This window comes from Theropithecus gelada, chromosome 16 (genome assembly GCF_003255815.1).
Source record: "Theropithecus gelada isolate Dixy chromosome 16, Tgel_1.0, whole genome shotgun sequence".
NCBI lineage: Eukaryota > Metazoa > Chordata > Mammalia > Primates > Cercopithecidae > Theropithecus > Theropithecus gelada.
The window spans coordinates 25,762,761-25,790,641 of record NC_037684.1 but is presented as its reverse complement, the minus strand read 5'-3'; the positions used below and the strand labels follow the sequence as shown (position 1 = coordinate 25,790,641).

The following is a 27,881-nucleotide window of genomic DNA, read 5'->3' as shown; positions in this document are numbered from 1 at the left end:
CTTCAGCAAACTCCTCTTCCCACATCACCCAGCTATCTTCAGCTGTTCGTTTAGACTCCATGTAGGTGTTCTCTTTGGGACGTCTCACTGATCCTCCTCCTTTCCCTTCCCTGCCCTAATCGCCCAACACGTTGCAGGTGCTCAACCATGTCTATTCGAGAAACTTAATGAGAAGGCAAAGCATGACAAGTGCCACAAGAGACCTGTACACTGCTCTGGATGGTAAAGTGACGCAAGAAGGGAAGAAGGCATTTGCAACGGCCTCCCAGTTCGGCGCTAGGACCCCGCCAGCAGACACCTCAATCCGCACGAAGAGGACCCAGTGCCCGCCTGGGGAAGCTGCTGCCAAGCTGAGCTCTCGGGCGCCGCCTGCCTCAATCGCACGGCCGCTGCAGCGCACCCCCGCCAGTCCCCGGCCGTGAGCCCGCCTCGCGTCTCCGACTGGCTGTCTCCATTCTCCCGCCCCTCCCGAGCTCAGCCTTTTGGAGCCTTGTGGTGGGCGGGGCTGGAGGCCTGAGTGGAGCGTATACCCTGATTGGCTGTACGGAAGGCGGCGACGTGGCCGAAGGAAGCCCGTTTGTGTCTAAACTGAAGCTCGGCCATAACGCCACTGGATTGGTGGTAGAGGGGGGCGGGCCAGAGTCTCCGGCCTGGAGCGGAAGTGGAGGAAAGATGGAGGTGTGGGGACGGGAGCTGGGTGTGCTGGGGACTGGCCGCGGACCCCTAACCTATGTCCCCGGTCTCCCTCCGGGCGCGGCTCAACCCAGCCCATCGCTCTGGCCTTGTTCTGGCCCTGCAGGGTGGTGGTTGGGACCGTGAAATGAGCGCGCGAGTGGCTCGTCCTCCCAGCCGCGCTCACGCCCCCCTCCCCACCGTGTTTCCCTCCAGGACCATCAGCACGTGCCCATCGACATCCAGACCAGCAAGCTGCTCGGTAGGAGGGGGCGCCACCGCTTAGCTGGCTGTCGGGGGGAGGCCTGTTCGTTGCCCCCTGTGTCCAACAGCTGGGAGCTCTGACGCCTGAAAGCCGGGGTCAAGGTGCTGACCACTGGCTTCGTTCTACGCCCCACGTGTGGCCAGACCTGCTTCCCTGAGAGCAGCCGGAAGGAACCATATGTAGAGTCTGTTTGACCTGTGTTTTCTCCTTTAATAACATATGTTATCTATCATTCAGGCATAGGATAAATGACTCGCTTTAAAAACAGTCAACCACGGCCGGGCGCGGTGGCTCAAGCCTGTAATCCCAGCACTTTGGGAGGCCGAGACGGGCGGATCACGAGGTCAGGAGATCGAGACCATCCTGGCTAACACGGTGAAACCCCGTCTCTACTAAAAAATACAAAAAACTAGCCGGGCGAGGTGGCGGGCGCCTGTAGTCCCAGCTACTCGGGAGGCTGAGGCAGGACAATGGCGTAAACCTGGGAGGTGGATGGAGCTTGCAGTGAGCTGAGATCCGGCCACTGCACTCCAGCCTGAGCGACACAGCGAGACTCCGTCTCAAAAAACAAAAAGCAAAAAACGAAAAAACAGTCAACCACTAAGTGGCACATTTGGAACTTAAGTCTGTCTGACCCACTGTCCATGCCCTTTGCATTAGACCAGAAAAAAAAAACAAAAAAAAACCGCTCATTTAAAAATCTTCACCTCCCACTTGATTTTAGGAGGAAGAGAGACCTAAGACCCAGTTGGAAATGAAGACCTTTTAGTGTCCAGGCCATCTCCAGGTTGTCTGTATGGGGCCTGCATGCTTCCTCCCCAGTTCATAATCAGGGAAGGCCTCTTCGTCTGATCACACAGCTCCTGGCATTTTAAAATGCTTATTGGACTCATGGATTTGATGCCAGTCTTGTCCTTAAGATGGTGTCTGACTACCCCAGTCCATTGCTTCTAGTTCTGTGACATCAACATAATTTTTCTTTCTGAAAACTTTACAGGAATATAGCAGAGGGAGTATAACTGATACTAGTGTGGGACCCCAGTGTTTGACTGGTTGGCAGAGTACAGGTTCTGAATTCACCACTCTGTGGAGCCATTTAGTCTGTCCTGCTTGGTGGCCATGAGGGGCTTCTTTAGCCTCCCTTCAGATTTGTACTGGCCCTTCAGCCCATGTGCAGTCTTGCTGTGTGAGCTTGTTCTTGGTCATGAAAAGGACCAATAAAATGACTACCATTCATTGAGGGTTTGTTTTGTACCAGGTGCCGTTTTAGGCACTTAACATGATAAAAATGATCACTATGATTTTTTGAGTCCTTGCCATGTCTTAGGCACACTGTTCAGTGTTTTACCTGCATTCCCCTTTCTAGTCAGTGTCTTATTATTCCCCATTTTACATGTGGGAAAACTGAGGCACAGAATAGTAGACTTGCTCAAGAAACTTGATAACAATAACTAGAACCCAGGACCATCTGACCACAAAGCTCAGCTCTTAGCTCTCACTGAGGAAATATGCATGGCTCTGAAGCCACAAATCTGGGCCCAGACTTTGAGAGGTCAGTCCCATTGGTATTCACATGTACAGGGTGGTACTTCACTGTTCACAATAGAGTCATGTTATCTAGTCCTTAGGGCGCTGTAGGTATTAGAGGCTTTGCAGCTGTTCATTCATCCGGTACTTGGCATAACCATCTTGCATTTTCCATTGTCATGGTTAATCCCAGCCCTGAGGACATGGAAGTTGAGCAGCATCCTCTGTCAGGAAGAAAGATATAATTACCCATAGAAGCAAAAATATTATGGGGAATTGAGAATGGTCAAAAGTGGCACTTTCATGTCAGGACCAATTGAAACTTTGTGTTATCCCTGTGTTGAGGCAATTGCTCTATAAAAATCACACTGCTAATGAAGTCAGATTGTCAGAGCCTGTATAGCCCCAGGCATCTCTTTGGGCTTGTCTTTATTCCCATCTTTCCAGAACCCCATACTTTATTAATCAATGTAAAGACAACTTTTAGACTATTTTCAGTGTATTTCACTCCCATTAGTGAAGGAATTTTGGTGATGTGAATGGGAATACTCCAGTTTGGGTGCTTCTCACGTAGATTGGCTGGTGGACAGAAGGCACTGCAGCCTGAAATGGCAGAGTCTGGTGCTGACAATCCGAGAGAAGATCAATGCTGCCATCCAGGACATGCCAGAGAGCGAAGAGATCGCCCAGCTGCTGTCTGGGTCCTGTGAGTGCTTAGGGGCTGTCACTGGAGTCCCTTCTTTGCTGAGGTAGTATGTATCAGCTGAGCTACTCCCTTGTTATGTAGACACCAGGGCTGGCCTTTAGAGAGGGAGCGATTTTTATTTGAGGTATAGATGCTGGCTTCTTCCACTATGATATGATGAAAGGAAAAGCTACACACTAAAGTTACTGGCAGTATATTATACATGAATCAGCCACCTGCAGTGCCCAGAGTAGGTGAGGAAGATATTTTAGTTCTCAAAATCCTGTCTCTTGCTCTCTAGACATTCACTACTTTCACTGCCTAAGAATCGTGGACCTTCTCAAAGGCACAGAGGCCTCCACGAAAAATATTTTTGGCCGATACTCTTCACAGCGGATGAAGGCAAGTGTGGGCCAAGGGCTGGTAGTATGTGCCTGGGGACATCCAGTCCAAGGAGTCATAGCCTGTGTTGTCTCTCTGAGGCTCCAGTGGAGATGCCTACATAGAATATTTCCTGAACTTTTGCTCTGTCTCTATAGCTTATTCCAAAGTGGATCCTATCCCTGAGTTTAATTTTCAAACCCACTGCTTTCGGGATCGCCTGCACTCTTAAAGTGGGTGGTCCAGCCAGCAGAGTTGAAAGGACAAGGAGTTTGTGTTTGATGTAACATGAAGGCTGGGAAAACTTCCCCTGTTTAGGGATTGAGCTGGGATGTGGCTGTTGAGTGCTTTTCTGGCTTAACATCGTCTTTCTGTTCTTACTCAGGATTGGCAGGAGATTATAGCTCTGTATGAGAAGGACAACACCTACTTAGGTAAAGTGGCCTAGCCTTGGAGCCCCGGTATCCATGGGGAAGCCCACTCAGAGTTCTGAGATACCAGGCTTATAGGAGGCACAGTCTGTGAGTGGGAAGAGACTGGAGTGTAGATGTGCCTGTGTGTAGATGTTGTGTAGATTGTTTTTGATGGAATTGATTTTCCCACCTACAAATTGATTTTCCACTGGGTGGAGTGCTGGGGGAAGGAAGAGGTTCAGGCTGGTAGTGGGCATTTGCCGTGCCTCAGCGAGCAGGCATGTGTGGGTCCTCCACCACTCACCTCTTGGTAAGCGGGAGTGTGCTGCCCCACCCCCACCCCCGCACCCCCATTCTACACAAGACAGAAGAGGCACAGGTTTTCCTGGGAGCAATATCAAGCGCCTGAGAGAGAGCAACTAAAGGACTGTGTTTGGGTTGGGTTTAGTATAAATAGTAATGATGGCTAATATTTACTGAGCATCTACTAAACGCAAGGAATTGTGCTTGGTGTGTCGTCTGGATTCTCTCTTGCATCTTCGTGATAAATGTTATTGTCGCTGTTTTACAGATGAGCGTTGGATTAGAGGGGTTAAATAACTTGTCTTAGGCTCCACAGCTGGGAACAGGTGGGGCTGGGAAGCTGACCTCATGCTCTTCACTACCACAAAGGGGGTGTGTGCATGCTGGGGCCTGCCTGCCTCATAGGGGGGTGTCCTGGGCTGAATTTCTTGGGCCCTTCTCAGTGGAACTCTCTAGCCTCCTGGTTCGGAATGTCAACTATGAGATCCCCTCACTGAAGAAGCAGATTGCCAAGTGCCAGCAGCTGCAGCAAGAATACAGCCGCAAGGAGGAGGAGTGCCAGGCAGGGGCTGCTGAGATGCGGGAGCAGTTCTACCACTCCTGCAAGCAGTATGGCATCACGGTGAGCAGCGGCAGCCTCTTTGCAGCCAGAGGACACCTGGGCCCCTGCTTGTCTTCCTCTGACCCCGTCTGACTCCTCAGCCCGGTTGTGTCCCCTTTGGGCCAGTGTCTTACTTTTCTTCAGTCTTTGGATGTTTTCTTCAATCTGTTGGACTCCACCTCTCACCACTTCTGTCTCACTCCCCATCTTCTCCCCTCTGTAGGGCGAAAATGTCCGAGGAGAACTGCTGGCCCTGGTGAAGGACCTGCCGAGTCAGCTGGCTGAGATTGGGGCAGCAGCTCAGCAGTCCCTGGGGGAAGCCATCGACGTGTACCAGGCCTCTGTGGGGTTTGTGTGTGACAGGTAAAGAGGCCTCAGCAGCCGGGCGCGGTGGCTCACGCCTGTAATCCCTGCACTTTGGGAGGCCGAGACGGGCGGATCACGAGGTCAGGAGATCGAGACCATCCTGGCTAACACGGTGAAACCCCGTCTCTACTAAAAATACAAAAAATTAGCCGGGCGCGGTGGCGGGCGCCTGTAGTCCCAGCTACTCGGGAGGCTGAGGCAGGAGAATGGCGCGAACCCGGGAGGCGGAGCTTGCAGTGAGCCGAGATGGTGCCACTGCACTCCAGCCTGGGCGACAGAGTGAAGACTCCGCCTCAAAAAAAAAAAAAAAAAAGAGGCCTCAGCCTCTCCTGGTGGGCGTGCTTTGCCTGTGTTCCCCAGCTCATGTCCCTTCTCCAATTGTCTTTTTCTCATATAACATTTGAACTCTTTTTACACACCTGAACCTGTGGGGGCCTTGCCCATTTGACCATGTGGCTCAGGCCAAAGGCCAGTGTTGGCCTCATGCATGGTCTGCAGGAGAGTCAGTTGTGTGCTCTGTTGAAGCCCCACAGAGGAGGTGTTGCCAATGCTGCGGTTCGTGCAGAAGCGGGGAAACTCAACGGTGTATGAGTGGAGGACGGGGACAGAGCCCTCTGTGGTGGAGCGACCCCACCTCGAGGAACTTCCTGAGCAGATAGCAGAGGATGCGGTAAGATGGGCCTTGTGATGAGCTGTGGGAGTGTAGTGGGAGCTGCTTGTCCCCTCCCCACCCCCAGCAGCCTAACCCAAGACCCAGAGGGAAGAAAGGGGATTTGTGTGAGAATGACTGTAGGTAGAAGGGCCCAGGAGGCCCTACTCCTTTATTTTTCTGAGTATAGGTGAGTGAATGCCACAGAGGTTTTGCAAGGTGATTCACTTTGAACTGGCAGCCTCCATCATGTGAGCTCTCTGAAGATGGGCTTTCTTTGGGGGAGCTTAGTGGCCACTGCATTTGAACAGTGTGCTCTCTACAGAAGCAGCTGAGGCCTTTGGGAAGGCAGCCCCACCCTCCTTTTTTAATTAGTTTATTTTGGAGACTGGGCCTTGCTCTGTTGCCCAGGCTGGAGTGCGGTGGCATGATCTCAGCTGACTGCAACCTCTGCGTCTCAGCCTCAAGCGATCCTCCCAAGTCAGCCTCCCAAGAAGCTGGGATTACAGTCATGCGCCACCACTCCTAGCTAATTTTTTATTAACATCTTTGTAGGGATAGGGTTTTGCCATATTGCCCAGGCTGGTCTGAAACTCCTGGGCTCAAACAATCCCCTCTCCTCGGCCTGCCAAAGTGCTGGGGTTACAGACATGAGCCACCACGCCTGGCCCTTTTTAAATCCATCTTCCATGAGCTAACACTCTTTCCGTTTCCAGATTGACTGGGGCGACTTTGGGGTAGAGGCAGTGTCTGAGGGGACTGACTCTGGCATCTCTGCCAAGGCTGCTGGAATCGACTGGGGCGTCTTCCTGGAATCAGATTCAAAGGTGAGGAGGCCTTCTCTGTCTGTCTCTCTCTGATCGCTACTCTAACCATCAGAAAAGTGTCATTTGTGTCTGTAAAGGCATCACTTGAAGTTCATAGCTCTAAGACCAAGTATAGTCCAAGGGAGGCAGAGTTTCACACCTTACATGTCAGGGTTTTGTTTTGTTTTTTGAGGCAGTCTCATTCTGCCCCTCAGGCTGGAGTGCAGTGGCGCAATCTCGGCTCACTGCAACTTCCGCCTCCCAAGTTCAAGTGATTCTCCTGCCTTAGCCTCCCAAGTAGCTGGGATTATAGGCACCCACCATCACACCCTGCTAATTTTTGTATTTTGTTAGTTTGTTTTTTGAGACAGTGTCTCACTCTGTCACCTAGGGTGGAGTGCAGTGGTGCGATCTCGGCTCACTATAAGCTCTGCCTCCCAGGTTCACGCCATTCTCCTGCCTCAGCCTCCTGAGTAGCTGGGACTACAGGCGGCCGCTACCATACCCTGCTAATTTTTTTGTATTTTTAGTAGTGACGGGGTTTCACCATGTTGGCCACGATGGTCTCGATCTCCTGACCTCGTGATCCACCCGCCTCAGCCTCCCAAAGTGCTGGGATTATAGGCGTGAGCCACTGCGCCCGGCTAATTTTTGTATTTTTGATAGAGTCGGGGTTTCGCCATGTTGGCCATGCTGGTAACTCCTGACCTCAGGTGATCCACCTGCCTTGGCCTCCCGAGGTGCTGGGATTACAGGCGTGAGCCACCGCACCCAGCCCATGTCAGAGTTAAATTTTGGTGTCCTTTTTCCTGCCTGGTGTCTGGTGCAGGATGTAGGGGTATAGGCAGGTGGGAACACTACAGAGCAGGGATGATGGGCCCTACTGCCATCTTTGCCACCTAACTCAGGGCTGCAAGTCCTTAGTAGAGTTGGAACGTGCAGCCATTGACCTCATCAAGGGCTTTGGTTTATTCTGGCTCCTTGGCTCAAGAAAATTCTCCCACCATTGCTGTGGTTCTTTGCTCTCCTTCCAGGACCCTGGAGGTGATGGGATAGACTGGGGTGACGATGCTGTTGCTTTGCAGATCACAGTGCTGGAAGCAGGAACCCAGGGTAAGTGCACTATCCCCTGCAGCCCTGGCAAAAGTGGGGTGCTCAAGGGCCCCCAGGTGTCTAGAAACAGAAAAAAAATGCAGCACTAAGATGAGGCTTCTCGCACGTTTAACTGTTTCTGAAAACCTTGATGAGGATGTGAGTTGAGGGGGACCAAGAGAGGTTCTTTCTTTTTTTTTTTTGAGACAGAGTTTCACTCTTGTTGCCCAGGCTGGAGTGCAATGGCGTATCAGCTCACTGCAACCTCCACCTCCTGGGTTCAAGTGATTCTCCTGCCTCAGCCTCCCAAGTAGCTAGGATTACAGGCATACACCACCATACCCAACTAATTTTATATTTTTTTAGTAGAGACAGGGTTTCTCCATGTTGGTCAGGCTGGTCTCAAACTCCTGACCTCAGGTGATCCGCCCGCCTTGGCCTCCCAAATGCTGGGATTACAGGTGTGAGCCACTGCGCCTGGCCCAAGAGAGGTTCTTAAAAGTTGAGAGCTTAGAAACTCTCAACTTTTTAGAGACCAAATGTGGGCCAGCTGTTATGGTAGGAGGGTGCTAGGGGGGTCAGGGGGCACTGGAGTGTGACGTGACCCCCGCCCCAGCAGTCGAGAAAATGTAGTGGTGTCTGAGCCACTAGAGGGCGGTGCAGGATGAAACTTTACTTCCTACTGTCCACCAGAACAGAGAGCCGGCCTTTCTACCCCTCTGAACCCAGCTCTAGTCCTTCTCTCAGGCTGGGAGTTGAAAAGTGGTACCTGATTAGAGCTGAGACACCTGGGACAAGGTACCCTTCTCCCTTGGATTGGAACAGGAAGTGGCTTTAGTGCAGTGAGTCTGTCCGTATTGATCCTCCAGGGCTTCTCAAACTTGAGGGTCTTTTCCTTCTCCAGTCCTCTGATCCTTTATCACTTCTCTGTCTCTCTTCCTGGCAGCTCCAGAAGGTGTTGCCAGGGGCCCAGATGCTCTGACACTTCTTGAGTACACTGAGACCCGGAATCAGTTCCTTGATGAGCTCATGGAGGTACTGTCATCTCTGGGAGCTGCAGGGGGAGGCATGGCACCAGCACAGGTGGCCTCACTCCGGACGCCTGACCTGACCCTCCTGTTTGTGTGAAGGGTGTGAGTGCTTTCTGTGTCCTGCAGCAGGAACCTCACATATTAGATGCCTCCCGTTCATCCAGTTACTTATCAGGTACCTCCTAGGCACCTGGCACTGTCTTAGGCACCAGAACTTAGGTGGTGAATAAGACAGTTAAAGTCCTTGACCTCATGGAGCTTATATTCTAATGGGGAATGCAGACTGGAAGAAGATAAATAAAATTTGCAGGATGCTAGATGGTACTGAGTGCCACAGAGAAAAAGAAAGCAGGGAAGGATGACGAGATGTTGGGAAGGGCTATAGTTTTGTATCTTGTGGTCAGGGAAGGCCTCAGAGAAGGTGACCTGTAATCGAGACTGCAGGCGGTGCAGAGAGAACCATGTCTGGCAGAAGGGCTTCCCAGGCAGAGAGAGCAACTGCAGAGGTCTCGAGGTGGGAGCAGGCCTTGCACAGTTGAGCAGCAACATGGAGGCTGGTGTGGCTGAGGAGGGAGAGCTGGTGGGTAGTAGAAGAGCTCAGAAAAACAGCATCTGAACATTGGTTTGCCTCTTAGTGAACTGGGAAGCTGTTGGAGGTTTCGGGCAGGTTAGGAACGTGATCTCATTTGCATTTAAGCACGATCCCTGTGGCTGAGGTGTTGAGCAGCCCAGCGTAAGGAGCCAGCGTTCTTGGACCTTTGTTGTAGGGCTGGGAGGATGGGGTCCTGTCTTTGTTAATCTCTGTATCTGCTCCCTTCCCAGTAGCCTGCTGGTTCAGAGAGCCTCCTGAAAGTTCTGTCCTCACCCAGTTCCCTCCTCTTTCTGCCCAGAGGCTCCTCCCGGCTTCGAGGGGAGAGGACAAAAGATATCTGTCAAGTTTTAATGGCAGAATAGGATTGATAAGATAATGTGACTGGCTCTTGTATTCTTTTCAGCCTTGCCTTAATCCAGTGCTTCTCAAACATGTATTTCTGTTCCCTGAATCTCATTCCTCCCATGGAGACAAAATAAATATCTTCCCTGGGCAGAGAGAACCCTTTGAGTCTCTGTATTCTCAGTTATCTGATCCCAGGCTGGGAGAAAGGACCGAGGTCCGGGGTTAGGCTGAGAAAGGAGTGGGGGACTGAAGGGTGACAGTAGTCTCTCCGAGCGCTTACAGTGTTCAGAGGAAATAACCCCACCTTACCTAGAGTCTAGTCCTCATGTCTCATTTTTTGCATTTCAAGTAGTCTAAGGGCTTAGATTCTGAGTTCTTTTCTCAGTTTGAACCAATTTATCTTTTTTCTTTCTTCCTTTTCTTTAAAAAAGAGTTTCTCTGTCACCCAGTTGAGTGCAGTGGAGCAATCATAGCTCACTATAACCTCGAACTCCTGGGCTCAAGTGATCCTCCTGCCTCAGCCTCCTGAGTAGCTGGGATTACAGGCATGCACTACCATGTTTGGCTAATTTTTAAAATTTTTGTAGAGACAGGGTCTCACTATTTCCCAGGCTGGTCTTGAAATCCTGGCCTCACGTGACCCTCCCGCCTCGGCCTTCCACAGTGCTGGAATTGCAAGTGTGAGCCATCATGTACAGCCTGAACCAATTTTTCTTCTGTCCTCAGCTTGAGATCTTCTTAGCCCAGAGAGCAGTGGAGTTGAGTGAGGAGGCAGACGTCCTGTCTGTGAGCCAGTTCCAGCTGGCTCCGGCCATCCTGCAGGGCCAGACCAAAGAGAAGATGGTTACCATGGTGTCAGTGCTGGATAATCTGATAGGCAAGCTCACCAATCTTCAGCTGCAACACCTGTTTATGATCCTGGCCTCACCAAGGTCTGGCTTCCCCTTGATGCAAGGCTCTGCCATCTTGAGCAACTCTGCCTCCTTGTATTCCTCCTCTTGTTCCACGACCCCTTAGACCCCGTCACTGCCTCCTGGCCGTTGCCATCCACTGGGGATAGGGGTTCTCTTTGGGGCAAGAGGGGGTGGTTTGATATATACAGGAAGAATCTGCTTGCTTCCTGAGTAGGACAGGGGAACTGGGAGTGGGTTTTCCTTAAAAGGAAGGAAAGGGTTTAAGGATATGAGGGTAAGTGGCCAATTGGGGGTTTGGTTTCCGAGCCTTTCACCTCCCCAGCAGCTGAATGGGAATGCTCAAGGTGCACAGCTACCCCAGCACTCACCTGAGTGCCCCGCACAGGTATGTGGACCGAGTGACTGAATTCCTCCAGCAAAAGCTGAAGCAGTCCCAGCTGCTGGCTTTGAAGAAAGAGCTGATGGTGCAGAAGCAGCAGGAGGCACTTGGGGAGCAGGCGGCTCTGGAGCCCAAGCTGGACCTGCTGCTGGAGAAGAGCAAGGAGCTGCAGAAGCTGGTGAGATGGGAAAGGGAGGCCTGCCGGTGGGAGGACTCCCAATCTGTGCAGAGCGAGGCCCTGAACACCCCTGCTTCCACCCACTTGGTATCACTATTTCAGATTGAAGCTGACATCTCCAAGAGGTACAGCGGGCGCCCTGTGAACCTGATGGGAACCTCTCTGTGACACCCTCCGTGTTCTTGCCTGCCCATCTTCTCAGCCTTTGGGCTGAAGATGATAGCCAGGGCTGATGTTTTGAGGCCCTTCAAGGCAAAAGATCAGGCCGACTGGAAGATGGAAAGCCACAGGAAGGAAGCGGTACCTGATGGTGATCTTGGCATTCTTCATGTTCTCTACAAGAAGCTGTGGTGATTGGCCCTGTGGCCTGTCAGGCAAAAACCACAGCTGCTCCTTCTAGTTAGTATAGCAGACTTAATAAAAGAGGAAAAAAACTCTTGCTTCAGTACTGACAGTTCCTTATGCTGCTTCTCTGAGCCTGCAGTTGAGGCTCCACACCTGTTTTTGTGGGGTTCTTGATCCTGTGGGCTCCCCGGGCCATCAGCTGTCACTGTGGATCCCCAAGTTGAGGACTTTTCCTCTTTGCTTCTGGTGATAAGGAGGACCCCAGACCTACAAATGGTTCAGCAGGGGGCTCTGGGATGGCTGTGTGTGGGCCCCTTTCCATGACCAGGCCCAGGCTCCCCGACTCAGGCCAGAAGCCCAGGGGGAGCAGTCAAGCAGAGGCCTTGTTGGAGCCGGCAAAGCTGTATTTTCCTTTTAATCCCAGCTTACCTCCAGGCAGAGGGAAAATGCGGTTTGGGGAGGAAGGGTCCGATAAACAAGGTGGAGACAGGAGCTGTCACCTTCCCTGGCTGCCTGTCCACTTCCTGCCCATAACTGCCCGCTCTGTGATCGGATAGAGCCCACCCCAGAGTAGCAGCCGTCTCCCAAGCCACCTACCCATCCCCATTTCCCAGGAAGGGTAGGGGTTGGGGGTGGCCGGCAATTCGATTTTAATTTCATAGCAGAGCAGTTGATTCATGGCTCTTTGTCGCTGGCGTTGACTCCCGTAATGACTTTCCATCAAAATGAAAAGTGGAGTGACACCACTCATTATTCCTGCTGCTTGTTATCTCAGTTCTGGGGAGGGCCGCCCCCTCCCTGCTGCCTTTCAGCCGCCCTGGACAGTGAGTGATGGCCCCTATTAATCACCGACCCCGCGGACTCCGGCGGACACACGCTATCCAAAGGAGAGAGAGATAAGGCAGCATGAACTGCTCGAAGCCGTTCCTATCAATTAATGTCAACCCACCACTTCCCCCCAATCTTTGCCTGGTCACCTCCTTTTGGGGGATCGGGGCTGAAATGAGAAGTCCAGGAACTGAAAAAGGAAAAATACTGGTGTTGAACGTGGAGGTAAGACTCCGCAGACTAGCAGGGTCTAGAAGAGGTGAGTGGACTACACTCTGGCCTCAGAGCTCAGGAGGGAGGCTCTTGGCCTAGGGAACTGCCTGCTGCTCTTGGTCCCTCTCCCTCTGGGAGAATGCCTGCTAGCTCCTGCCCCACCTGTTCCGCTGCTGGCTCTGTTGGCCGTCTGGCCGGCCTCTTGCAGTAGCAGTCAGTTCACTGAGGCATGCTACCCTTGCCCACTCTAATGTCCCTTGCCCGGTCACCAGCTGTTACGCAGACTCCCTTGCTTACAGTAGTGGAGCTTTAGGGAGAAGTCCTGTGGAGCAGGTGACCGTGGCAGACCGGGTTCAGGCCTCCAAAGCTTCTGCCCCTGCCCTTGCAGATGAGCACCTGACCTGCTTTCCCAGCCCCGCCTAAGGTTGGCGAGGGGAAGTAGTACTCACCGAGGTTTGGCTATTTTCCCAGGAAGGGAAGTGGGTTTAGAGTTTTCTCAGCCGATTTTGGCCCCCTTGGTAAGTAGTGTGGTTAGACGACTGTTCTGGATCAGAGATACTAGGTGACTGCTTAAAAGGTGACATCAAGGCCCACCCTGATCCTTAGGCTGAGGCAAGTGGTTTCATAAAAGCCTTTAACCCGATAACATTGTGTTTGTTCTCCAGAACCTTCAGCCTCCGTTTCCTTTGCCCCCGCCTGCTTCCTGGGCCCAGCCCTCCTGGCCATGCTGAAGACACCGAAGGGGCCCACCTGGCTGGTTCTCCCTGGGCAAGAGCAACTCTGTGTCTTTCAGGTCTGCCTCCGACTTCCCTGAGCTTCACTGGTTGTATTTGGGTTCCTGCTTGTGAATCTCAGAACGCCCTCAGAAGTCGTTGTAGGGACAGAATGAGTTAAGATATGCAGAGCTCTTAGAATGCTGCCTGGTGCGGAGGAGGCTCTTGCTGGACACGTGTGAGCTCTTATTTTTGGTTTGGGAAACCATGATGAGGACTCTCCATCCTAGAGGTGAGGGGCTTTAGGGGAGCTTAAGACCAAGTTTCAAGCAGTCAGGTTTCCAGCGTTGTTAAAAACAATTCAGGGAAAGAGGGAAGCGGTGCACCAAGATTACACCCTCAGAATCCTTAGTTTGGTGTGAATTATACGGCCAAGAGCACACTATACTTTTGTGTTGACTTTTATCCCACCTCTTTCCAGAGAGGATTTAAGGCAACGCCTCTCACTACTTGGCTAAGACACCTCACCCAGCTTCAGATAAGGAAGCATCGAGTCACCTTTCTAAAATTCTCTGCTTGCTAAATCCAGCCACAGCTCAGCCCCACTCACTGCCTCTCTGCCCAAACACTGCCTCTCTTCCTGTATCAGCCCTACCGTGTCCTCTCCGGTGTGCTTCTCTTTATAGACCACAAAAGTGGGATCCCTTTGCACTGCAGCCTGCAGTGGCTGACTGTGAACATGGGATAAGTGGAGTGCTGAGGCTCGTTCATCTGGGTCCCAGCGGTCCACCCCCTGTGCCCCTCTAAGGGCCTGCCAGGATCGTGGGGAGTCTGGCACATCTAGAACTCCTTTCCTATTGCCAGTTCAGAGCAGGGAACAAGCTGCATTATTCAGAGCGAACATCTCCCCACCCATTTAAAGAATTAACCTGCTCTGGAGACCTGGCCTGGAGTTGAGGACAAAAGAAAGGCACATCCCCAGCCTTTGGGAGCAGGAGCCAACCTTGCTGGAGCTCCTCACATGCACCTCCCAACCACCATTAATTTCCCAGATGTTGTATACAGTTTCTCCCCGGAAACCCAGGTCCCAAGGCTCTTCTCTGCCTTTTCATACACTCCTACCTGTCCTGTTAATGATTTTTATTTCATCTTTTTTTAGAACTTATTATTTTTGAGACAGTTTCACTCGTCACCTAGGCTGGAGTACCCTGGAGCGATCTCGGCTCACTGCAACCCTTGCCTCCCAGGTTCAAGCAATTCTCCTGCCTCAGCCTCCCAAGTAGCTGGGATTACAGGTGCAGTAGAGACTGGGTTTCACAATGTTGGCCAGGCTGGTCTCGAACTCCTGACCTCAGGTGATCCACCCACCTCGGCCTCCCAAAGTGCTGGTATTACAGGCATGAACCACCATGCCTGGCCTAAACTTATTTTATTTATGTATTTATTTTTGAGATAGAGTCTCACTCTGTCACCCAGACTGGAGTGGAGTGGTGTGATCTCAGCTCACTGCACCCTCTGCTGCCCAGGTTTAAGCTATCGCCTCAGCCTCCCGAGTAGCTGAGATTACAGGCACCTGCCACCATGCCTGGCTAATTTTTGTATTTTAGTAGAGATGGGGTTTCACCATATTGGTCAAGCTGGTCTTGAACTCCTGACCTCATGATCTGCCCACCTCAGCCTTCTAAAGTGCTGGGATTATAGGCGTGAGCCACTGCGCCCGGCTGTCTAAGCTTATTTTTTAATAAAGACAGGGTCTCACTATGTTGTCCAGGCTAATCTCAAACTCCTGGCCTCAAATGATCCTCCTGCCTCAGCTTCCCAAAGTGCTGGGATTACAGGTGTAAGCCACCTCATCGGGCCTATTTAATCTAATTGCCACTTGTTTGATCTCTTTCCCAACTCCTGTACATGCACATACAAAATCTAGTAAAAGTGATAGGAAGACAAACACGCAATACAGTGTGGTGGTGATTAGCATGTTCTTGAGATCTGGACTGCCAGGGTCAAATCCTGTCTCTGTACTTACTCCCTGTGTGATCTTAGACAAGTTGCTGGACCTCTCTGCCTCATTTCCTTCACCTGTAAAATGACGAAGACCTTGGGTAGGAAGCTGTGGTAAGCATGCACACCACTTAGAACAATGCCTGGAGGCTGGGCATGGTGGCTCACGCCTGTAATCCCAGCACTTTGGCAGGCCAGGGCAGGCAGATCACCTGAGATCAGGAGTTCGAGACCAGCCTGGCCAACACGGTGAAACCCCGTCTCCACTAAAAACACCAAAAATAGCCGGCGTAGTGGCAGGCACCTGTAATCCCAGCTATTCAGGAGGCTGAAACAGGAGAATCGCTTGAACCTGGGAGGCGGAGGTTGCAGTGAGCCGAGATCGTGCCATTGCACTCCAGCCTAGGCAACAAGAGCAAAACTCCGTGTCAAACAAAAACAAAAACAAAACAGTGCCTGTCACAGTAAGACTCAGATTAGCTGTTGTGAGAGGGCGGTGGGGTGGAAATACCCTCGGCTGAGGTTTGAAAGTTGTGTTCCAGACCAGGCGCGGTGGCTCACGCCTGTAATCCCAGCACTATGGGAGGCTAAGGCAGGTGGATCACGAGGTCAGTAGCTCGAGACCGGCCTGGCCAATACAGTGAAACCCTGTCTCTACTAAAAATACAAAAATTACCTGGGTGTGGTGACGCGCATCTGTAGTCCCAGCTGCTCGTCAGGAGAATCACCTGAATCCAGAGGCAGAGGTTGCAGTGAGCCGAGATCTCACCACTGCACTCCAGCCTGGGTGACAGAGCAAGACTCCATCTCAACAACAACAACAAAAAGAAAGTCGTGTTCTGGTGCCGCATATTCCAACATGTCCCGGATCAAAGCCATTGTCCACACCCACATTGCATCTCTCTCTATTTCCTGACGGTTTCATCAGTGGTGTCCTGGGCTCTGCTGGCTGCTCTTTCTAATCCACCCTTTCTGTGTTGCTCTGGGCCTTTTCGCCCTAGTCATTTCCCTGCTTCGAAACCCCCAGGCTCTATAGTGCCCCAAATTCCTAGAGTAGCAGCCACCGAGCCCTGCGTAATTGGACCCCCACCAGCCTTTTCAGCCTGGGCTACCCACCCAAGACACCAAATCCACATGTGTCCTCAAGGCCCCACCCTTTACTCGGCTCCCTACAAAGCATCTTGACCCCTGACTCAGATGAGGCCCAGACGCATCTCTGTGGACATCTCCAGCTGTCCCTGCAGAATTAGTCACTCCGTCTCTCAGCAGCACCCTGCAGCCCCATGCAGGTGTCCTTAGGAGGGGGGAACACTTAGTGATTGTGTTTTATGCCTTCCTGAAGTGCCTGCCCACTGAGCTGCTTGAGGGCAGGAATGGTGTCTTGACCACATTTGTGTCTCTCTTGGAGTATCAAACTTTAGCTTCTCTGAACTTTGTCTTAATGCTCTCTAAAATGACTTTGACCTCTGACATATTATGATCATGTGGCTTACAAGTTAACACAAAGGAAGAGTCCCACAAAGCACAAGAAGTTTGGGAAGAAAATTGGGGTTAAGTCAGCTTTTTAAATGGACTGATGGCCAGGTGGGGTGGCTCATGCCTGTAATCCCAGCACTTTGGGAGGCCGAGGCGGGAGGATCACTTGAGTCCAGGAGTTCGAGACCAGCCTGTGCAGAGTGCCTGTCTACCCCGAGGATCATTTCTGGGCCTCATCTCTCCTTTTTCCCTGCTTGGTTGAGGACATTTCTGGAGAGGAAAGTAGAGGGCTGTTGTCCCATCTGTTTGGAGATATCATTGCTTCATAGACCCAGGTTTGCTATCAAAGCTGGGGCCTCCTCCCCTGTCTGAATGCCACCATCTGCTGGGCTTTGAGCAAGCCGTAGCAATCAAGCCCGAGGAGCTGCGTCCAGCGTAGCTGTCCCGCCTGGCAGAGCCTGAGCCCAGCAGGAGGGGATCAAGGCTGCTGCAGGAGTATAGAGCCCGGGGGCACCAGCTGACCTGGATCTGCCTGTGTCCTCCAGATGCCCTTCCTCCCTGGTGACCGCCAGGGCCTCTCTGAGTAAATTGGCCCTGAGTAAACTCTTACTTAGCCAGCCTGCCACCCTCCTCTCATTCCCCAGGCTTCAAAGAAAACCAGTTTGAATATTTAAACTTCTCCTGTGTATCTAATAAAAAGTTCTGCACTATTTAACGCCCCAGCTATCCATTACTGTCGGGAGCTGCCCTCTCCCTCCCAGCGTTCCCCTCCCTCCCTCTCTCCCAAACCACGCGCATGGCAAAGCCATTTGTCAAACCGCTCCCGCCGCTGGCTGCGCTTGGCTGTGTCTGAAAGGACAAGCCGCCCCACAGGGGAAGGTGGGAGTGAATAAAGGGGCTATGCAAATTGCTGCTTAATCTGCAGAGAAACACCCAGGCTTTGGGGAGACGCTCATTACTTCTTTTAACTGTGATTAACGGGCAAATTAAACCCAAGCCCTTAACTCTCTCCTGGCAGAGGACTTGAACGCAGAGCCCTGGGCCAGTGAGGTTGGAGGGAGGTAGTTGTGTCTGCAGCTGGGGACGAGGACCGAGGAGCATCCGCACTGCCCCTCAACCCTGGTAGAAAGGAGGGGAACCCCAAATCCCTGAGGACAGACCCAGCACAACTAACCTTAAAGTGCAAGGAAGGAAGGAAGAACTTACTTCTGTCTTTCAGAAGACAGTTCTGCCTGTCATTTAAGAAAAAGTAAAGTCAGGTTGGGCACGGTGGCTCACTTCTGTAATCCCAGCACTTTGGGAAGCTGAGGCAGGTGGACTGCTTAGCCCAGGAGTTCGAGACCAACCTGGGCGACATAGCAAAACCCCGTCTCTACAAAAAATACAAAAAATTAGCCGGACTTGGTGGCCCGCGTCTGTAGTCCCAGCTACTATGGACGCTGAGGTGGGAGGATCACCTGAGTCCAGGAGGCAGAGGCTGCAGTGAGCCAAGATCACACCACTGCTCTCCAACATGGGCGACAGAGACCCTGAGTCAAAAAAAAAAAAAAAAAAAAAAAAGTAACACGGAAGCCAGGCACAGTGGCTCACACCTGTAATCCCAGCACTTTGGGAGGCCAAGGTGGGTGGATCACTTGAGGTCAGGAGTTTGAGACCAGCCTGGCCAACATGGTGAAACCCCATCTCTACTAAAAATACAAAAAAAAAAAAGAAGTCCAAGTGATCCCCTGAATTTGCTGCCATCCTTCCCCCCGCCCATACATACACATACACACACACAAAAAAAACCCTGGGAGAATTTCTTAGACCTCACGTGCCAGAACATGCCAAGGGTGTGGCTAAAGCCACTTTAGCCACAAACTGAGTTGCTGGTCAGACCAGCCCCAAGTCTGGTGCTGGAAAAGTGTGTTTAAGGAGCCTCCAGATGTTCAACTCCAAAAATGACCTTGAGACCTATTAACCAGGGAGGCGAGGAAGCAGGAGGTTGGGGAGCTGAGTGTGCTTCTGGAAGGGGAGGCACTGGGAATGGCCCTGCGCTGGCCATACGGGTTACAGGCACACACCCTGGAGTACACAACATACAAGGGATCAAAGAGCCAAGGCAGCTCTCTTCATTCCTTATCCGTCTTGGGTTTTGGTTTTGGTTTTGAGGTAAGACATGCGTAGTATAAAAGGTATCATTTTAATCTTTTTTGAGTGTATAGTTCAATGACATTCACAGTGCCGTACCACCATCATCACTATCCATTCTGCTTTTGCAGAATATCGAGCCGTCCTATGAGACCTGTAATCACCTCTAACAAACAGCAACAATGGAGGCAGGGCCCCGTCGCTAGAAGAGTTCTGTTTGAAAACCAGAAAACTGGAGAATGCCCACAGGAGCCCCGGGAGGAGGAAATAGAGGCCTGCCGTTCAGGAGGCAGGTTGGGGAGGAAATCCTGCAGAGCTTCCCCGTTAAACACGGATTTCCCCTAAGCTTGAGCGATTAGGAGGTGAAAGATGACATACAATGGTGACAGACTGTCTGTCAACCTGATGGGGCCGAGGAGAGACACGGCCCTGTATTTTATTCTGTCGTGGAGTCGATCAGTAGGTCTGTCATAGAAACCAGCCCTGACAGCTCGCTCAACAACTCTGCTCTCTTTTCTTAACTCCCGAAGCCCAGCTCCACCATCTATTAAAACATCCTAGGCTGTCAGGGATATTAAAAGGCTCTGTCACTCCTTCTTAAAACAGTCATAAATACAATCTGGACACCAGCATTTGGGCAGAAGCCCCAGTGTTGAGTGGGAAGAGGCAACAGCAGGTATGCCTGCCTTCTTGACAGCCTGGGCTTTGGCATGGTTCAAATAGGGACCATGGACTTATCTCCCTTTTCTCTCTATAGATGCAAGAATCAGGGCCTTCTCTAACGTTGTGGATGCCTGGTATTTTGAAACGACTGTTCTTGACCACAGGATGTAGTCTTTGGTAAATGCAACCACAACTCTCAGCTTGTCTGACTCCTCATGCACCTAAACCACGCCTGTTCCGAATGCCCACCTAAGGAGTCTGGTTCCCAGGCAGGCCACCCCAGCTGGTAGGAGGGGGAGGAGGAATAAAAAGGTAACCAGAGTCTGAATTTTCTTCCACAGTGGAGTTTGCCTCTTTCCCACTTCCTTTCTTCGTGCTGCATGCAGCCTTGTAACTGACCCACCTTGCTATTCAAAGGTCTTTGGGGTGCCAGAAACTGACCTGACTTTGCAGGTGGGCTCCCTAGAGTGTAGGCTGGAACTTATGACCTTGCCAATTGGAGGAGCCCAGTCATCATCTCTGAATCTTTTTTTTTTTTTTTTTCTGTTGAAACAGAGTCTTGCTCTGTCGCTGCAACCTCCACCTCCTGGGTTCAAGCAATTCTCCTGCCTTAGCCTCCCGAGTAGCTAGGACTACATGCGTGTGCCCCCATGCCTGGCCAATTTTTGGGTTTTTAGTAAAGACGGGGTTTCTCCATGTTGGCCAAGTTGGTCTTGAACTCCTAACCTCAGGTGATCCACCCGCCTTGGCCTCCCAAAGTGCTGGGATTACAGGCGTGAGCCACCGAGCCTGGCCTCATCAACTTCTGTGTTGACATCAGGGCAGTGCAGCACCAGGAAGCCTGGCATCTTAAGATGTCCTGTCTTTTGCCCACCCAGTGTCCAGTGTCCAGAATCACTTTTCACCCCAGGACTTTCACTCTTTCACTTAGCTTTGGATATTTTTAAACTACAGACTGTGTGTTTTTCCCAACTGAGTTATGTTCTCAGTAGCTTTCTTCAAATATTGTATGCCAAGAAGGGTCAGGCTTTTATGTTTTCTTTCTATGACATTAAATCCCTACTTTATTCCACTGTGCAGCCTCAGAGGGCAGAACTAGAGCCCACCTGTGGAGGTAACAGGGAGATGGATTTCCACCTGATATAAGGAAGCCCTTTCTGACAACCAAAAGTGCCCTGCAAGGGCACAGGTGGGAAAGTCACATCACTGAAGACCTTAGGCTGACATTGGATCAATATCTGGTGGGGACACTTCTGAGAGTGGAAGGTTGGGTCAGATGACTCTGAGTCAATGATTTGGGCACTTGGTATGTCCAGAGGCTGGACGAGGCCTAGCAGCTGTTCACCAGCTGCCTTCCATGTGGCCATCTTGCAATTTAATCCCAGACGGTCGGACCCCTCACCCTCAAAGGTCACAGGGCCAGCTGCAGGGTAGTGGGCAAACCCTTCTTTGCCCTGGTAGCCCCCAGGCAGTGTCTGTGATCCAGCAGGCAGGATGTGGAAAGGAAAAAATGAGAGATGAAGCTGAGAGATCCCACCAGCGTCTCTGGTTGAAAAAGGCAGGCGGGAGCTCTGCTGGCTTCCCCTCTCCCCCTTTCACTTCACCCCCTCCCTGCTCCTTCCCTGTTTCCACCTGCTTTCACTCTCCCTCCCTCTTTTGCTCCCTTCATCTCTCCCAGAGACTTCCCCCCATCTCCATGGCGATAAAAGGGGAGGCTGTGCCCTGTATTTTTAGTTGCACCATAATAGCCCCTTTCTCTGGAGACACAGGGGCTGCCTGTGGAACGAATCTCCCCCTGCCCGTTGGCTCACAAAGGGCCAGGGAAGCCCCTTCAGCCTGGGCTGCCCTCTGTGACCCCGGTCTGTTTCCGGGTGGGGTGCGCTTCCAGCCCTCGGGGGCCTGCAGCTGGGCCTCTCTCACGGGATCCTGCACACAGGCAGGGTCACCCCGGCTGACCTCCCCCCCTCCCCCGAGGACAGAGGTCAAGCCCCCTCTGGGGTCTCTGATGTGATTGGAAGGGAGCCCAGGCAGGGGGCAGGGGGAGGGGCGAGGAGGAGGGGACCCTCTCTTTTAATGTAAAATTAAATGACTCCCTGTGCCTCCCTGTCTGTGCCTATCTCAGGCTGGGTCCCCTGGCCTAGGACCTCACCCTTGGGGATCCAGGCATCTTAGAAATGAGTTAAACACCCTGCACTGGGGCTTGGTCAAACCTGAGTCCAGAGTATTAGAATAATAAAATCCTGGCCCGGCGTGGTGGCTCACGACTGTAATCTAGCACTTCGGAAGGCTGAGGCGGGCAGATCATGAGGTCAGGAGTTCAAGACCAGCCTGGCCAGCATGGTGAAACCTTGTCTCTACTAAAAATACAAAAATTAGCCGGGTGTGGTGGCGCACACCTGTAATCCCAGCTACTTGGACGGCTAAGGCAGGAGAATTACTTGAACCTGGGAGGCGGAGGTTGCAGTAAGCAGAGATCATACCACTGCACTCCAGCCTGGGCAACAGATCAAGATTCCATCTCGAAAAAAGATAAATAAATAAAAACAAAATCCTGGCATGGGAAATGGGAGAAACTGCATAGGGCATCTGGGCCTGCAGAGTCAGCCCTGGATTTGAATCTGGTATTTGCTTTGCTACAATGTGGCTTGAGACACTTCTGGGCCTTGATACGCTCATCTGCAGAGTCAACATCACAAGGTTGGCCGGGCGCGGTGGCTCAAGCCTGTAATCCCAGCACTTCGGGAGGCCGAGACGGGTGGATCACGAGGTCAGGAGATCGAGACCATCCTGGCTAACACGGTGAAACCCCGTCTCTACTAAAAAATACAAAAAACTAGCCGGGTGAGGTGGCGGGCACCAGTAGTCCCAGCTACTCAGGAGGCTGAGGCAGGAGAATGGCGTGAACCCGGGAGGCGGAGCTTGCAGTGAGCTGAGATCTGGCCACTGTACTCCAGGCTGGGCGACAGAGCGAGACTCTGTCTCCAAAAAAAAAAAAAAAAAAAAAAATCACAAGGTGAAGGCTGGAGTGAGATAATGCACATAACACGTTTCTTTGCACCGTGCGTGGCTCCTAGTAGGTACTCAGGGTCCCATAGCTGTGACACTATTAGGCAGGAAGTTCTCAGGCTTCAAAAATTCACCCGCTTCATTGAGGCTAGGGCATCCCCATCTCAGACTATTAAAGATAGAGAAGCCACCGTCCCCAGAGAAGAACAGTCAAGGCAGGATAGTGGACGGGAACCCAGGCTGGGAAGTCAGAGTGGCTGGAACTGAACTGAGTATGTAGGGTTATTATGAAAATCAAACATGTTAACACACGAAACGTGCTCAGAAGGGAACTTGGCCCTTCACTGCCACTATATAAATGTTATTATTATATTATTATTGATTTATTATTATTGGGTCTCTGTGGATTTTCCGGAACATTTCATATTACAAATATGTAAAGCCCCTGTCCCTACAGGTTCCCCCTCTTTTCCATGTCACACAGCATGTTCTGATTCCTGGCAAGAAATAATATACGATCACTCTGACTTGCTTGTCTGATGAAAAAAAATTCACATTTTGTCCATGTAAATAGCAACTCTAAACACAGCTAACCCAGAAGGGAGTAATTGGCCCCATATAAAACAAGGCCAAGTAAAAGATAGGAGTTTCGAAAGGTCAGAGGAGGTCTGGCGGGAGCTGCTGACAGCTCTTCTAACCTGCCCAACTTATTACCAGAATCATTTCAAGAGATAATTTAATGGTCTCCCTCTGTGTGGCCCTGTTCACTCCTGAAGGGAAATAAATAAATAAACAAACAAACCTAACTACCCCAACCAACACATGCTTTATGAGAACATCGCTTGCTTGTTTTTAATGGCACAGTTATTAATATAACTGTCCCGGCACCTCCCCTACATCTGATCACTGCTGAATTATGGGCCTTGAATCCTGATTGCAGTTCCCATGACTGCAGACGTTTCCACACTGTCCTGACGGGAGGAGAGAAGCAGCCCTCCACATGCAGGGAGGACTCAGAGGCTGGAGCGGGGGTCTGCTGCCCTATCTGGGAGCATGCAGAATTTGGCGGACAAAGTGGAAACATGGAGCAGGAGGGGAAGGAAGGCGTCTGTAGGGTGTGATGAGGAAAGCTCGGGACTGAGGTCAGGAGACCTCAATTCAAAACAATCACTAGCTCTGGGATCTAGCTCAACCTCTCACCTGCCTCAAATAAATAGGAATCTTATTTTATATTTTATTTCTTTTTTGAGACAGGGTCTTGTTCTGTTGCCCAGGCTGGAGTGTAGTGGTGTGATCTCAGCTCACTGCAACCTCTGCCTCCTGGGCTCAAGGAATCCTCCCACCTCAGCCTCCTGAGTAGCTGGGACTACAGGTGTGGGCCACCACACCCAGCTAATTTTTTGTAATTTTAGTAGAGACAGGGTTTTGCCATGTTGCCCAGGTTGATCTCAAACTCCTGTACTCAAGCAATCTGCCCACCTCGGCCTCCCGTAGTGCCGGGATTACAGGTGTGAGCCACCCTGCCTGGCTAAAACAGAAATTTAAAGAAATCCCTCTTCCCTTTGCCATTTTGAAGCACTTACAATGTGCCAGGCATCGTTAGCAAGATCTGATTTAATGCAGTCCCATAACCACCATGTATGGAGACTAACTTAATCCCCATGTAGTAGATAAGGAAACTCAGGCTCCGAGAAATTAAGAAACTTGCCCAGCTGGTAAGCAGGGACGCTTGTTGACAGCCCGAATGTGCCTGACTGCAGGGCCCAAGCCTGTAACTACTAGGCTACACTGCCTTCCGGGAAAGTAACAGCTGTCCCTCCCACCTGGCAGGATGGAGAGTCAGATGAGCCTATCCAAGTGAAGGGGCTCCATCACCTCCACAGCAGTATCATATGAGGTGGCTACAAGGCTTTCCAACAGCAGGCAAGGGAGGCTGGAGTCTGACACACTAAGATTAGAGGATGGACAACAAGAGCAAGCCGCAAAAGGCAGCAGCAACATCCCAAAGGGGACTGAATGAGTGACGAGCAGGCCACACCATTCCAACACACTCCAGAAGAAAGCTTTATTTCCTTTGAAATAAACTGTGGATAGACAAGGAAAGGGGAGAATGTTCTCATATTCTGTGACTTCCTACCTCCATCAGGGGTGTAGTTAATTCTCATCTTGCTGGGTCATCCTCAGGGACTTGGAGATGAGCAGGGCTCTGGTCTAGTTGAGTGGCAGGGACATGGCTGTTTCGTGCTACCCAGGACCCTGACACCATACGGAGAAGCCTCACTGAGTTCAGCCACAGTAGGGAGTTGGTAGAGCTAGGCATAAAGGCATAGAGGTGGCCAGGGGACAGACCCTCACCTTGGCCACGCTTGCTGGCCACCAGAGGCAGCCTCAGGCCCAGGGCAACCAGGCGGCTGCTTGGTATTCTGCTCAGGCAGGCACCACTGCGTCCTGCCTCCTGGCTTCTCTGCCAGAGGGGCCTCCTCCCCCAGCCCAGCCTGGGCCGTGCATTATCCTTGCAAGATTGAGGACCTAATGGAGGCAATCAGCACCCCCAGAGCGGGGGCACTCCATCCAGGCTTGAGAAGGAGGGCAGAGTAGTGCTAGTTGGCTTCTTTGCCCACCCTGAGATCAGGGTGTACTTGAGGGGGTCCCTGGAGCTGGGGGCATTCACTGCACCCCATCTTCGGGGGCTCTGGACAACCTCTGTCCAGGAAGCCACATTGCAAAAATTTATCTCCTTGTCGCCATAGGATACCTTTGACATTCAGGGTCCCTTTGGGGAGACCTCAGCCTCTTGAAGCTTTCCGCTTGCTCTGAGGAGGGGACACTCCCACCCCTACCCCACCCCCTCTCCTGACTGCCAGCTGGCCGGCGTGGGAGCCAGGCTTCCACTGCCCATTGTTTCTCAGCTCTCCTCCCACGGTGGGGGTGGTGAGCCTCACCCCCCCAGGTCAGGAGCACAGGGCAGCCCCTCCCCCTTCCCTCACTGGGCTTCAAAGACCCAGAGGGACTAACCCTTGTCACCATGGGGGGGCCTCCCCTCTGGGAGCCATGATGGGGGCAGCTGCCCCCAAAGCAGCATTCAGTGGCTCCCTGGGAGTGAGCAGAGCAGGCCAGGAGGTGATCACAGGCATTTATGAGGTCAAACGAGGGAGGTCCCAGGCAGACGGGCTTGGGAAAAGCTTGGGGATGGGAGAGAGGCAGCAAAGGTGATTGCAGTAATTAAAGCAATGAGCCCGCTACTTCCACGAGCAGCTAATCCTAGCACAGCGCAGGACCAGGTGCTGTGTTTCCCATGTGCCGTGTCGTTTCTCCTCACAGAAGCTGCGGAATACCAAAGCTACCTTGCACACGTGGAGAACATCAGGCTCAGAGAGGTTAAGTAATTTAACCGTGTCACACAGAAAGGCCCTGAAAAAGACTTGGACTCATATTATTAGACTCTGGAACCTTACTCCTAACCACAGTGCCAGGTGCTGAACCAGGCAACTGGGAGGGAAAACAGAACGGGTCCTGGGCACCCATCTTCAAAACACTCACCTGACTTCATACACGTCTGCACAATGTGTGCTTCTTGCCAAAGAGCATCCAGGCATCCAAGAAGCAATGTTTTCCCTGAGCCCACAAATATAGAAATTTCCCCCTCTTCTTTCCAGCTCTTCTTCCGCTTCTAAGTGTCTCCACTCCTCTTCTTCCCAGGCTAACATTCTCTCCTCCCACCATCTGCTCCCAAGATGGCTGATACTGTCCACCTTGCTCCCCTGGGGATGGAGGGGTCTGGGCCTCATCTCTCCCCCAGGTGCTGTAATTTGAGGGGCTGCCCGACTGGAGTGGACCTAGGGCCTCCCAGACTGCCCTCCCGCCACTGTGAGTTGGCTGGCCTCTGCCCTCTGCCCTCTTCTGCCATTAACCCTGTCACCTGCCGGACATCAGCCTCCGGGCCCAGTCTGTCATCCATGGCCAAAGATGGATGGGGGGCGGCTGGGGAGCATAAGCAGCGACCCCTTAATGAGATCTGGCGGGGGAGGGCTGGGCTCTATCAGGCAACAGCAGGGCCAGGTTGGCAATAACAGGCCCTTGTGGAGCGTGACCCATTTTCCTTCTGGAGGAGAAGACAGTCGGGTGAGAAGCTGCACGACAGGCTTGCGGGGCGGGTCACAGGGTTCTTTTACTACCCACCCCTCCCCTCCTTCCCCTCTTCTGGCAAACCAGACTGGGGGGTAGATGGGCAGAGGCTATGGAAAACAGATGACCCCCACTTCTCATTCCTCCTCCTTAGCACGGTGACCCCAGCTCCTAGGGAAGAAACATGGACACAAAGAATGACTAGGACACAGGAGACCAGATGCCAGGCTGGGGCAGCCCCAGTCAGTCCTGGGAGACATCAGAGAAACTGGAGGGAGGGGGCCTTTGTGGGGTGTCTATGGAGTGAGGAGCATCTTCAGAGGTGCAAGAAAAGGGCCTTTGTTGAAGCTGGTGAAAGAGTGGGATGCAAGGGTTGGGGAAGAAACATTATTGTGTTACTGGGTGGTCTCCCTACCATTTCCCCCCATGGTGATTCATGGCATTTTAAAAGAAAGAGATGCTGGGCCGGGTGCGGTGGCTCATGCCTGTAATCCCAACACTCTGGGAGGCTGAGGCAGGGGGGTTGCCTGAGGTCAGGAGTTCAAGACCAGCCCGGCAAACATAGTGAAACCCTGTCTCTGCTAAAAGTACAAAAAATTAGCCAGGTGTGGTGGCAGGCTGCTGTAACCCCAGCTACTCGGGAGGCTGGGGCGGGAGAATGGCTTGAACCCAGAAGGGGGAGGTTGCAGTGAGCTGAGATAGTGCCATTGCACTCCAGCCTGGGCAACAAGAGCGAAACTCTGTCTCAATAAATAAATAAATAAGATGCTGGAAAGCATCAGTTCTAGACTTTCATTGTACAGATGGGGAGGTTGATGTCCAGAGAGGGGAAGAGAGCCGGGCGCGGTGGCTCAAGCCTGTAATCCCAGCACTTTGGGAGGCCGAGACGGGTGGATCACGAGGTCAGGAGATCGAGACCATCCTGGCTAACACGGTGAAACCCCGTCTCTACTAAAAAATACAAAAAACTAGCTGGACGAGGTGGCGGGCGTCTGTAGTCCCAGCTACTCAGGAGGCTGAGGCAGGAGAATGGCGTGAACCCGAGAGGCGGAGCTTGCAGTGAGCCGAGATCCGGCCACTGCACTCCAGCCTGGGCGACAGAACGAGACTCTGTCTCAAAAAAAAAAGAGAGGGGAAGAGATCCACCCAAATGAGTAGAAGAGCCAGAGCAAGAAACCAGGG

General features: G+C 52.0%; 1 protein-coding gene across 2 annotated transcripts; it reads left to right on the top strand.

Annotated features, from left to right (window-relative positions):
- Positions 1–481: 481 nt before the first annotated feature.
- CDK5RAP3 (CDK5 regulatory subunit associated protein 3) lies at positions 482–11,647 on the top strand. Of its 2 annotated transcripts, none has more exons than XM_025363268.1 (14): positions 482–678; positions 889–934; positions 3,039–3,170; positions 3,451–3,551; positions 3,916–4,868; positions 5,071–5,218; positions 5,530–5,883; positions 6,579–6,689; positions 7,703–7,781; positions 8,707–8,795; positions 10,455–10,660; positions 11,028–11,199; positions 11,302–11,324; positions 11,452–11,647. In XM_025363268.1, the coding sequence occupies exons 7-14, from the start codon at positions 5,761–5,763 to the stop codon at positions 11,597–11,599; spliced, it is 951 nt and encodes a 316-aa protein (XP_025219053.1). In that variant the 5' UTR covers positions 482–678; positions 889–934; positions 3,039–3,170; positions 3,451–3,551; positions 3,916–4,868; positions 5,071–5,218; positions 5,530–5,760; the 3' UTR covers positions 11,600–11,647. The 2 variants fall into 2 exon arrangements, with proteins under 2 accessions (XP_025219053.1, XP_025219052.1); XM_025363267.1 differs by having other exon boundaries at positions 488–678; positions 3,916–3,964; positions 4,690–4,868; ... (1 more) ...; positions 5,739–5,883; positions 11,302–11,647.
- Positions 11,648–27,881: the final 16,234 nt, after the last annotated feature.

Bases quoted from the DNA above. Each gene is read 5' to 3' on its own strand.
- CDK5RAP3 (XM_025363267.1), top strand. The intron at 3,171-3,450 runs GTGAGTGCTTAG...CTTGCTCTCTAG, and splicing joins CCAGCTGCTGTCTGGGTCCT to ACATTCACTACTTTCACTGC. The intron at 6,690-7,702 runs GTGAGGAGGCCT...CTCTCCTTCCAG, and splicing joins TCCTGGAATCAGATTCAAAG to GACCCTGGAGGTGATGGGAT.